This window comes from Bombus affinis, chromosome 5 (assembly GCF_024516045.1).
Source record: "Bombus affinis isolate iyBomAffi1 chromosome 5, iyBomAffi1.2, whole genome shotgun sequence".
NCBI lineage: Eukaryota > Metazoa > Arthropoda > Insecta > Hymenoptera > Apidae > Bombus > Bombus affinis.
In genome coordinates, this window is record NC_066348.1 from 14,396,014 (window position 1) to 14,408,326 (window position 12,313).

The 12,313-nt window shown below is 40.0% G+C and overlaps 1 protein-coding gene across 13 annotated transcripts in view; it reads left to right on the top strand.

Annotated features, from left to right (window-relative positions):
- Positions 1-12,313, top strand: part of LOC126915945 (uncharacterized) — a 350,506-nt gene that overhangs the window by 236,892 nt on the left and 101,301 nt on the right. For all 13 annotated transcript variants that reach the window (XR_007710387.1, XR_007710388.1, XM_050721170.1 and 10 more), the window contains exon 15: positions 4,247-4,534. Coding sequence is in view for 11 of the 13 variants with exons in the window: in XM_050721170.1 (XP_050577127.1) it covers positions 4,247-4,534 (288 nt within the window). In the remaining 2 variants the exon portion in view is untranslated. The remainder of the gene's footprint in view (positions 1-4,246; positions 4,535-12,313) is intronic.

Here is a 12,313-nt window from a genome sequence, read left to right on the forward strand (position 1 = left end):
CTATAAAAAAAGTTCCTTCCTTATTGTAACTGCAAATGGTACAATTAAATTCAAGGACGGTCGTTTATGAAAATTGAGCAGTAAGATGTCGGTGGTGTTAGTTTGGTTCGCGTGAGAGATTCAATGGAGAGGTTAAAACGAGAATAAAGTATTCCAACGAGGAAGCGTATAAATAAAATTAAGTCGAAGGTCATTTTTTGCTCGTCTCTTTCGTTCAGTAATACATTTGCTGTTGGTATTAAAATATGGTTACGTTATTTTTGGAATTGCGCGTCTTGTTTAGCAGAATCCTGTTGCTTGATCGAAGCAATATCGTTAATGAGACTTTACAAGACACAAATCGTAATGTAATCGCATCGACGCAACGTACGCGCCAATAACAGCAAATGTATTAATCAATTGATTGTATTAAGAACGAGGAGAGAATTAAGATGATTGTTGAAGGTTAATCCATTCTTATGAACACGTCTTTTAACCGGTTCTTCTCAGGTTTCTATTCTTCCCGCGTCCCTCCACCTCGCCAAAGAATCTTGATTTTGATGATATCTATTTCTTTAGAAAATTATAACGAGTTACAAATTACAGGTTACATACATTTCCTTTTCGGAATTTGATAACTTTACGCTAAATGGAATAATCGAATAGTTCAGAGCGTGCGAAAGTCCGCTTGTTTCACCGCTAAATTTGTTAACGTTATGCAACGATATGTGTTACGGCTAGCAAATTGCAACTTGTCACTTGTAAGATATCACCGATGATATTAAAGTCGAATCGGGCGTTTAACTCTCTTTTTCTTCGCGTAATTTTTTGGATCGTTGCACGTCGCTGGCCGATTCTTCATTGCGGAAAACTTGTCAGAAGTTAGCACAAAGCGTTCTAGATAGTGGGAAATTAATTTCTGGCTCGACGCGTAGCCTCTTTCGTGGAAATGGAATTCCGTTCGTCTTGCACGTGGCATCCGGAGACTTTGATGGATTCTGCCACGTATCGACGGCTTGTTTATCGATGCCAGAAGAAATAAATTGGCTGGCTAAGTTCGAAGAGAAGTTTCAGCTTCTCGGAAGAGGAGCATTGGCCTTGTACGGTTGATTCGATTTAATCGGCTCGCACAGCTGCTGACCGGAGTTTGCGAAAACTTCGCGAACCGCATGGCGTCCTCGACTTTCACGCACGTCCCTCTGTTCTGTTTCTTCAGTTCTTCTACTTTCTTTCACGTTAATAAAATACACGGTTAACCGAAAAGTTGCAACATATCTTCATAGAATATTCTCTTTTGTGCTACTTTATTTTCTCCGTTCTCTTCATTTTCTTATAGACCTGTAGGTAATTGTTAGACAGGAAACGTACATATGTTTGTACATATACTATAGGAACATATACGTTCTCTATAACACACAGAATTATATTACTCATGCCATAAGTGTGCTATAAAGAAAGGGTTAACCAGCGTGTCAAAGAAGATGGATGAGAGTGGACAAACTCGTTACATGTACATTATAAGCAAAGGTCCTTTTATCATCCTAATTATCATCAAAATATACTACATACAATTGTACATAAAGTATTATTCTACGATATATTCTTCAGACGCTATGACCAGAGAAATGTGCAAAATACGGATGCCACAAAAATATAGAGAATACACGTTACGCAAAAATGAACAAAGTATGCATAAACACTTCTTAGAATTAGGTTTCTCATATTTGTACAAATTCACATATTCGTCTACATGGATACAAGCGTCGATGACGAAACTAGGAGGAAAATTATCTTTAATCTTCAGTTTAATTTCAGCGGTACGAATTTACACAAAAATTCGTCGTTTAGTTACCAATTTTACCCTGTGAAATTCTCAAAAATATCCGACGAAACGTATTTTCACAGCCTCGTATTTTCAGCATCGATCTCTAAATAACAAACGACCATTCGTACGATCCCGTGGCTAGCAAAATGGATCTGCCAGAAAAATGGTTTCTCAAGGGTGAACAAATTGTAGTTCGGAGCACCGCGTGTTTCCAAATAATCTCGAAAGATGAGCATCGCACGAAACGTCCGTGAGCTGTCTCTTCGGAGTTATGCCGGCGGCGCTCATTTTCCATCTTGCCCTCGCAAGAAATCGGTTCCATTTTGCGGCAGGGGTTGCAGCCCTTGGACGCCGTGCGCATTCGTAACAGTATTCTCTAAGCGGAAGACGTTAGTCTTCGTTGAGAAGAATTGTCTTACGGTGACGCGACGATCGCATGCAAATGCGGGATTATGTAATTGCGAAGAAGCGCGAAGAAAAGAGGATTACCGGGAGGATTGAACACGGCAACCTGGAAATGGAACCGAGATGGCTTTAACGTGTATTAGGAATTCGTAGAAAGGAGACGAGCAGGATTCTCTTGACGAACAGGGATTTTTAGATAATACTTTTCACGATGCTGACGCGTATAGCCTGTAACTTGAATTATTCCAATACACTGTTTAAACAATTGTCGCGCTTTTGTTTTTCTGCTGATAAAAATGTTATAATTTCCGAATGTGTTTAAGAGTCCTTTGGATAACGGGATAATTTGGGTAACTGGAAAACTGGATAACTGGAGTCCTTTGGGTAATTTTTGTACGTAGAAGAGAATTAACGAATCATTTTTCTAAAGCTGGTAGTTTACAACGTTTCTGACATTTCTATCGAAAAAGATTCTTATTTAGTAAAGCAATATCTACGTTAATGCAGAACTAATTTAACCGAAATACATAGCCTATGGTCGCGTAACAAACGATAATAGAGTATAAACACGATTTGTGCACGGTTCTCCATTAATCTCTGTCCATAAACCCAATCGTTTTGCACAGGATTCAATTTATTCGTTGATATTATAATTAATCCCGGTATACGTTTCATCTATACCATAATAATACTAAAAACAGGATTATTAAGAGGTTGATGAATGAAACGATGGAAAAAGTAACGAGCAACTTTCTTCTTATATATTTTTTTTTCCTTTCTCGACATTTTCATCGAATCCTAAGGCAAAGAGGGAAAAAACGAGAGGGTTGTAGCATGCTGTTAATCGACGCGCGTGCAACACGCGAAATGATTTGTGGTTTGTCCGTGGCGTCTACTTCTAATAGCCTGTATCGAGCGTATTTATTGTCGCTGTGACGTGAAAAATTCATACGGGCACAAATCATCGTCTCGTTCTCAAGTCGCATTTAAAATTCTAAAGTCCGAGTTGTTGTTGCACGACTCTATCAGGATTCCACCAATGGAGTAATGTTTGTTCGAGTTTCTTATTTACGTAAGGCGTGCCAGTTCGACCCATCGATCCTCTAAAATATACATAAGCGCGATAAAACGTTAGGATAAACGGGAAGGAAATATGGCGAAAACAGCTTCGATGTTGCGTATTTGCTCTTGGAATGAGAGGATTAGTCCACTATGCAACGTAGTCCTTTTGCTCGCTGAATGGTATTATCTAAACGGCCGCGGTGAACCGCGACACTCTGGTGGAGATGTGCCAAAATATTTGCTATTTATAAGTGCGGTAGAATATCTAGTATTCTAAGAATCTTCATTAGTAGGAATTTCTAAGAGGTAAAACTTGGTGCTTGAGAGTTGCGATATGTATTTGAGAATTTTCAGGCTCAAGCAGTATGTTTAAGAACTAAGAATTCTGCTACTTAGATATTCTGCCATTTAGCAATGTTTGTGTCAAAGGACTTTGTTGCTTGAGTACTCTGCTACCTGCGATATAAGCTTAATATGTGTAATAAAGTAAATGCTTTGGGTAAATCAGGCGATCGATACTGGAAAATCGAGTTTATTTTGGGAATAATTAAATTAAATGCAATAACAGTTAATAACAAATCTACTACAAATTTTACCTGGAAAATGGAGAATCGATTTTCTAAGTGCTAAATTACAATTCTTCTCTCGTGATCTATTCGATTCAGCAGATCACTGCCGGTAAAACAAAGCAAAAGTAAAAATATCGGTTGGGTAATTTGAATTCTATAGAATTTTCGTATATATATTTTATAAATTATTTTATAAATATTTAAACGTCTTTACGTATTACAGATAATTTAGAAATTCCAATAGCGAGATATTTTGCCATTCAGGTATAATACCTAAGCCTTGCTATCTATATAAATATTCCATTACCTAGAGTAATTGAATGATTTTTCGAAAATCACTATTCGATACTTGATACTGACCGAACGAATGAATACATGGAATAATCAATTTTATTTTTATTTGCAGCACATGGTGCAGACAGGCATGGCTGCGCCCTACGGTGGGGGTGTCTTCCCCCCGCCGGTAAATGGCGTAGCGGGTGTCGTTGGGGCGGCTGGTGCGGCCGGTGAGGTGAAACCACCGCCGCCGGTGCCAGTGAAAGAAGACAACAGTGGTGCACCCCAACAACCACCACCCAGCGGTCCTCAAGTACCACCACCGGCTGGTGCCCCACATCCTACCGCCCCCGGTGCCCCAACCGCGGCCAGCTTCAGTCCGCCTCCGCCACCAAACGGCGTCGATCAACAGGCTATTGTATGTCATACTTTCATTCCATTATTTACTATTTTTATTTGCTTTAGTTTTCCTTCGTCGTGATTGGTCGGTACCGTTTGATAGTAAATAATCAGTTGATTACCTATTAATCGATTAGTCTCTCTTCTCACATCGATATCATAAACATGCCAGCGATAGAACATACAAAATCCACGTTTGAACGTAATCAGATGATTCGTCGTTTTAATTCGTACGATCAAGGAAAAGAAAAAGAGCATTAGCTCCATTTCTTTAGCGGAAACTTTAACATTTGCGCACTCGCGTTTACGAATAATAATGAAATAGAAGAACAACGTAGTTTTACGATTAAGCTATTCTAAGAATTCTACATTTTGAAAAAAACTTCAGAAAAAAATTCACCGCCTACCTGAAACGAACATGCAACGGATAGGACATAGTTTCGTTTCAAAATCTTAACGAGCATATCGCACGTGTTCGTACAATTTCCGCGTGGGAAACCGTGGCCAAGATCTTCGTGATATTCAACACGAAAAGAATCCTCGGATTCACCAAGCCGTTTCATGTACCGCTCGTTGACATTCTCGCTACACTTCACAAGTAGGGGAAACGCTCTCTTCCGGCGGATGTAGCAGCGGAACGCGACCCTGTGAAACCGAGGTCACACGCCACGTCGGTCAGTCAGTCGAACTACCACACCGAAACCGCATTTGGTTCTCTGTCCAGTCGCTTTCGGATCTCTATTCGGAACTGCTCGTCCTTGCTTCGCCGCCTTTGCGGTCTCCGACAAAAGTTGCCACAACCGGTGCCTGATTTCCTTAGCTGGCGTTACGTCACGTACACGAACCCTCGATGATTCTACGCACGTACGAGCCGAGAAACAAAGGGAGATAAGTGTAGGGAAAGTTCGATCGACGGGGAAATATTCGTCTGGCGAAAGTTCTGGAGATCTGAACAGCTCCCCTTGGAATTAAGGACTGAGAAGGATCGGGGATCTCGAAGAAGTAGAATTTGATTCGGATTAACTTTCAAAATACTCTCTTAATTTTGTATATTTCTGTAATCACGTTCGTTTATTCGTTCGACGTATAACTGTCGCGACTAATAATAGACAGCTGTATGCTATAGACTCTAGAAGTGTACAAGGAGTACATATTAGCTATATAGGTAAAAATCTACACAGATTTGTATTGATATTAGCGGCACGATTATCATCTTGCACATTATCATCTTGATTAATAGAAGGTTATTCTTCGTGCAATGTAAACTTTAAAACAGCTAAAGAAACACGTTCTCGTCTAAAACCATGCTACAGGCGACCAAGTTAAAGATCACACGCGACGCCTAATACAATTTTATTTAACACGATGCAGCCTACTGTAAAACATTGTACGATAACAACTCGACTGAACCATACGAACGTGCAAATCAAGGATCACGTGTGACTGGAATCACCGCTAGTTTTAACCAGTCGATTTACATCAACTGACTCGTATCAAAGAAACGATATGTTTCCTCGACAGAAGCCAGACTAACCATTGCTTTCCGCGTGGTTTAACAGCTTGATCAAACAAATATCCTGCAGTTGTTTCCCCCTACGTCGTTGCGTTGCAAGCGAAGTTGAAACATCCCTCGGCTCGCCGCGCAAACGCTCGAAATTTGTTTAAGCGCGCGATAACTCGCCGTTGGATGGCGTGACGCGCGTAGTCGCGGTAATTAGCGCGACTCATAAAGCGGCCTAATTAGCCGCGCTAATTAAAGTAATTCCGTTCGTTAATTCGATTTACTAGACGGCTGGCTGGATTCTGGACTGGCCAAGAGAGTGAGAGAGCCAGAGACTCTGGTAATTCTGTGTGGTGCCACGTTAGTCGACACGCTCGACAACAGCTTTTAATTAAAGGGCTCCGTGGAACTGTAGTGTCTCCCTCCTATTTGCTCGCCCTTACCAATTCTCCAAATCTCCTCGCCTGTTCAGTTTAAAGCGCGGTGCAGCTTTCGCTCGCAGACTGGAAAAATGGGGGATTTGAGCAAAGGGCTGAAGGAAGGAAACGTAGGACCAAGTCAAACGAGAAGTCTGTTGCGAGTTGCGCTGTTAGAAACTAGATAACAATTTGTAATTCCAGACAGGGATTGTAATATAAGCGACAACGTTTCTAATTTGAAAAAATCGCAGGTAAATTTAGTTTCTGAACGCTGTAGGTACTTACACATGTTGGAAGTCGGTTCAGTTTAGAGTACGGTAGAGACTCGGGTTACAGAGTGGAAAAATGATAGAATTAGAATGAAAGATTCGAGGTGAAGAAAAGGGAAAATGAACACGAAATGTGGGATGGAGTGGATGAGAATTCGAAGTGAATTTCTCTAATAGAATAGAGTTAGAAGGTATAGTATACTTGCAAAAGTTAAATAGAAAAAGATGAAGGGGGAAATTTGTCATCGAACGATTAAATTAGACTTACTCGTAAGTCTCCACTAACATACTCCGAAGAGAACACGCTCTTCTTTATTTCTCCATCCATTCCTCTTTTCTTTCTATTATCACATCCTTGTGGAAGAGTTTTTCAATGAAATTCTTACTTCTTAATCAGCCAAATTCCATCGAACATTCTTCCTCCAATCAGTCTATCGATTGCCACTTAAATCCTCCATTTTCCAATTTTAACTTGCAAGTTCCACTTTGTAGGCACGTCTATACTAACTGGATCGTTTTACACACATACAGACGCATACAGACGCGAACCATCGAGATTCGAAAGACAAGGATCGTAGAGCTGACTGTAAATTATCGTGATTCGAGCAAGATTCAGGACGTACGATTCTCAGGACAGTTTGTCGAATGGTCGTATCTAATTAACCCAGGCGAACGAAGTGCACGCGGAGCATTTCGGACATGGTTGAGCCAAGCGTGAAGAGTTTCGAACAATGTCGTGGTTCCGGACGACGTGGTCGCTTTGTTCGTCGCTCGTCTGTTCAATTATCCGGTGCCGGTTAGTCAGCGACTCGTAAAGCCGCATTTCGTTCTGACCATTTTGCGCATGCAGACCCGTATGATTTTCCTCTTCTTAAACGTTGTACGTGCCAGGTTTCTATTATTTATAGACGTGTCGCGTTTCGTGGCTAATCTTCTTTGTTGATGGATAATTACGTTGACGCGTTCTCTTGAATATATATTTTCAAAAATATTTTCTTCGTACCATTTTTCTTACAAGCTTCGCGTTTCGTTGTTCATTTCCATTGCCGTGTTAGAGTATAACTGCGTTGTACATCGATTTACGCTTCAAGATTTCAAAAAGATATCGACTGTTTGAGTCTGTAATAAATTTTTCGAATAAAAAAATGTGGAAATCCTCCACCGTTTGAAGGTTCCACTTTTATTGTCCAAAGGCTTTTGTTAACTTTCTCAACGCTCACGTTCGATCAGAATTCCTTGGAAATCGTCTCTTTTGGAAAGTTTATTTGTAGCTTGAAATTCGAATGTTCTTAAATATGCGATATCACGTAGAATACGACAGGGATTTGTCGAGCTGCTTTGAGACTAAAACAGCCTTTGGTAGCGTTTTCTGAAGCAGTCGATCGAAAGCACACGAAAAGTAATCACGCGTCTAGGGGATTCTCTAGGAATCTACTTTGGAGATCTGCTCTGAGTCTTAGTGTTCGGAAATTTACTCCTGAACCGGAGGACCTACCTCGGGCTAAGGATCTATCTAAGGATTAGGTGATCTTAGAGAGTCACTTTTGAAGTGGAAGAATCTCGGCAAGTTGAGATCCTATCTGTGTTAGGAGACACATGCGAAGAGGGGGGGGGGGGAGGGATCTGAGCTGCTGCTAGGAATTTTCTGTAGAATTCGAGAGTCGTCGAGCGATTTTGAGAACCGCTTGAAACGTCGAGGGCTCCTTGCGCTGAATTTTATCTCGAGAGAAAAAATATTCTCAGAGAACTTGCGGACGAATTTATCTCTATTCTAAAACAAGAATGAATATTCTTATTTTTAACATAATCTTCATTAGAAAATCTGACGTCTACGATATACAAATGTTAGAATCTATAATATTTAAATTCAGACTATCAACTACGATAGAATTTCATTAATTTGAAGTTGCTGTCAAGAGACAAACAGTTCGTACAAATGAAGTTCATTAATTCTGCCCCTTAACCACAATTCCTCCATTCGAATAATAGAAGTTCACGTTTGAATAAATGGACTCAATCAAGAAGGAGCTGAGTTAATTGGGAACTGGCTAAAATATTGTTCCAACAAATGAAGCTCGGATAAATGAAGCTCTGTTATATTCCCAGAGATAACCCTTTCTTTCTATTCATTTAACTTACTTTCAAACTTAAATCCTTTTATCATAAAAATCCTCCCACTCTTATTACCCCGTCTTCTCGTGGTTCTTATTTTCCAATCCTTTTCAATCCACAACAAAATCACAGCACCGACGCACACGACAATATCAATTATTATTCTCTAAATATGTCAAATCCATTAATCTCAAAAATTATCCGACTCCTCCAGCCCAATCATTGCCATATCACGTAAAGTATCAGCTTATTCTTGAAATCTTATTTTCCAACCATCTTAAAGCGTCTTTCACAACAAGAATACACTAACAGTGTCTGTCGATTACTATTCTCCGACAATCTTCAACTGCCTCTTCAACCAAACTGTAACATCCACTCGAACGTTATTCTCTCAACAAATTTCAAGTGATTCTGGCAGGCAAATTATCTCGAAAAAACAGCCTTTAGTCGTAGGAGGAGCATTATCGCGAGACAGCACAAGTATCGCACAGTTTTGCCGCACAATACGAAAAGTCGAACGGCGCTCGGGCGCCAGGACTCTATTCAAATCACTCTGTGGTGCAGAGGCGCAAATTAAAAGTTCCTTTTCAACGAACACGTTGAATGGCCGCGTTCCCGCGGATGTCGCGTCGTTCATTGAACGACGAAAAAGCATCCAGACGATCCAGTTTCATCGGCAGCGTGGAGTGAGCTGGCCGTAGGGCAAAGTCCACCGGCCGATGTCTCGAAAATTTTTCCATTCGCGCTTCTTCACGGAGCCTCGTTAGCCGATACGAACGTCTCGAGAGTAGTTCAAATGTTTCGTGGGTTTTCCATGGAATTATCCACCCCCTTTACCCTTCCACCGCCCGTGTTGAAAGGCTTCCGCGAGAGTTTCGCGTGCTTTCGAGTTGTACGCGCTCGAAACTGTTTCCAGCACGAGGTTTTGAAGGGAAGAAGACTCCCGGGGGTTGGGTAATTGGTTGAGATAGTTGTACCATGAAGTTGAAAAACGTGGGCTCGAACGTGGGATGTTGATTTATTATGAATATTGTTTTTTTTTTGTGTGTGGTAAACTGTGCATCAAAGGATTGAATTTTAAGTTTCATACGCGAAAATTTCGATTTTGATTTATTCTGAAAAACTGATCAAAAAACAAGTGATCGTGTAGCAAGTTGTATGGCGAATTTGCAAATTTAAGAGGAAATTGGTTGTTCAATTGAAGACTGGAAAGACTAACGATGCTCGTTCTTAGCCAGAGTTTCCGCAATTCCCTCGCTGTATCTTTTTGTAGCTACTCCTTTAAAGGAATTGGGGAAGAAACAAATGGCCAGGAGTTTTCGGGAACGATAAATTCCTGCCAGTGAAGAGAGAAATCCCTATTATTTGTATCAGTCGAAGGACCATCCCCGGGCAATCTACCAACGTTTCGGGGTTAATAGTACTCGATCCTCAAAATCTCTGGCGGTTTTGCTGAAAAATACACCTGTCACTTTCAGACGTCTTATTTTCCTAGTAGAAAGCATACAAATCTTTTATGACTTGCTTTACAATTATTCTAGTCAATTATTTCTCTCTTCAGATGCAAAGTAATATCCTTGTCTACCATTTATCTGCAAACAAAATAAATAAATGACAATCACAATGTTTATATTTTCACAAATATTATTGTTTCCAAACAGGCTTATCCTGAAAATGTTTATTTAAACGCAAATGCTGTAAACAGACGCGGGAAAAGAAATCTATAACTATCCAAGAAACGATAAATTTTTAATGAAATTGGAACAGTGTACGGTTCGTCTGTCGCCCATCGAATTGGAATAATTTTGGCTAATTGAAACGAGTGTCCGACGCTCGTAAAATTTTCCCGCGCGGATTGAAACGAGGCAGCAATAAAAAAAGCTGGAATGGCAATTTCGTTCGATTAAACGCGACGCAATCGGCCTCGTTTTCGCAAGCTGCTTCGACAGCCCCGACGGGAGGCGAAAGAGCGATAAAAACGCGGAAAATTCATATACGATCTTTCTATTTTTTGCCTCGTGTATCCTTCTGTCACTCCTTCAATCAGAATTTTTTCAATTAATCGTTCACCTCGCATATCTCGTCGCAACTCTCCAATATCATTCTGTAATCTTCTAAAAAAATTTGTGAAATTTTTAATTTTCCTAAAGAAACGATTGGAAATCAAACGCAGAATATTTTGATAGAATTATTCCCTTCGGATAGGATAACGATTTTTCTCTGTTTATGTTAGTTTTCGTTTATAAGAGCTTCGCCAAATAAAGCAAACCAAAGATAATATTTCAAATGTTCGTTGGATAGTCGAAATATTCCTGCGATTTCTTATTAATATTCCAGTAAAACCCCATAAGAAAGGAATACGCAAAAATATCAATGACACTATCATATTTCATCATAAGAAGTCCTCGAAAAAGAAAGCTGATCGAGGGTGTTCTCGAGTAGCCATCGAGGTGACCGTCGTTCTTCCATTCTGTCGCTGCTGCTCTACCCTCTTTATCCGAAAGGCTCGAGCAAACAAAGTTTTAATCCACCGTGATACAAGCTGCCCACGTCGTAGAATACGCCTGAAAGCGTATCGAAGGTTCCCTCTGCAAACCCTAATCTCTGATAGTATCGGGCATTGGTGGGCATCGTCGATGCTCAATGAATAATTCGTGAGTCTCCTACGGAGAGGGAAGGAACCAGTCTCTAGCCTCTCTGGCCTATCTAAATTTCATTACGTCTGCCGCGTTCTTGAAACGTGGCATCAAACTCGTCTTCGATGAGTCCGACGCTCAACGTCGAAGCAACGTCGTCCTTCGCCACGAAATTAATCGAAAGAATAGTAGATTTCGATATGCTACTACGCGAATGAAATTTTAATCAAGATACAAAATTAATGAAAACCGAATTGGAAATTATTATGTAGATTGCTAATTTTATAATTGTAACATAGAAATTTGAAAAAGTTGGCATTTTGTAATTAGAACGAGGATAATAATTGATTATTAATTACGCGTGTACTTGAAGCCATTAACAAAATTTTACAAGTTACGAATTATCGAAATAATAAATCCTCTATTCTAATAAAAATAACAGAGAATGCTTTATAATTTCTATTACGACAGCGTAAGGAATAAAGTTTTCCAAACGAATTTTAGAAAATACAATCACCCGATTGCTCAGTTTAACGTAAAATTGTAAGAAGTTTATAACTTTCAATTTCTAATTTATCGGCTTTCTAATATCGTTGCAGTAATTTAATAGAAATTTAACCTTGAAAGTTAGCGTGATATTACAATCGGTAGTCATATTCCGCCCAATTTTGTTCGTCACAAAGGACACCGTAATCTATTTTCTACGGAAGGCAGAGGAAACGTGTCGTTCTAACAAAGTGTTTATTAATAGCCGGCTCATGGCTGAAATTGCTTTAGTTCCAGTAACCGTGGATAGTTACCGTGGCGGTATAAGCAATGACAGACGTGATAAAGTTGAAGGTGAAACGGTATTCAGTAGCA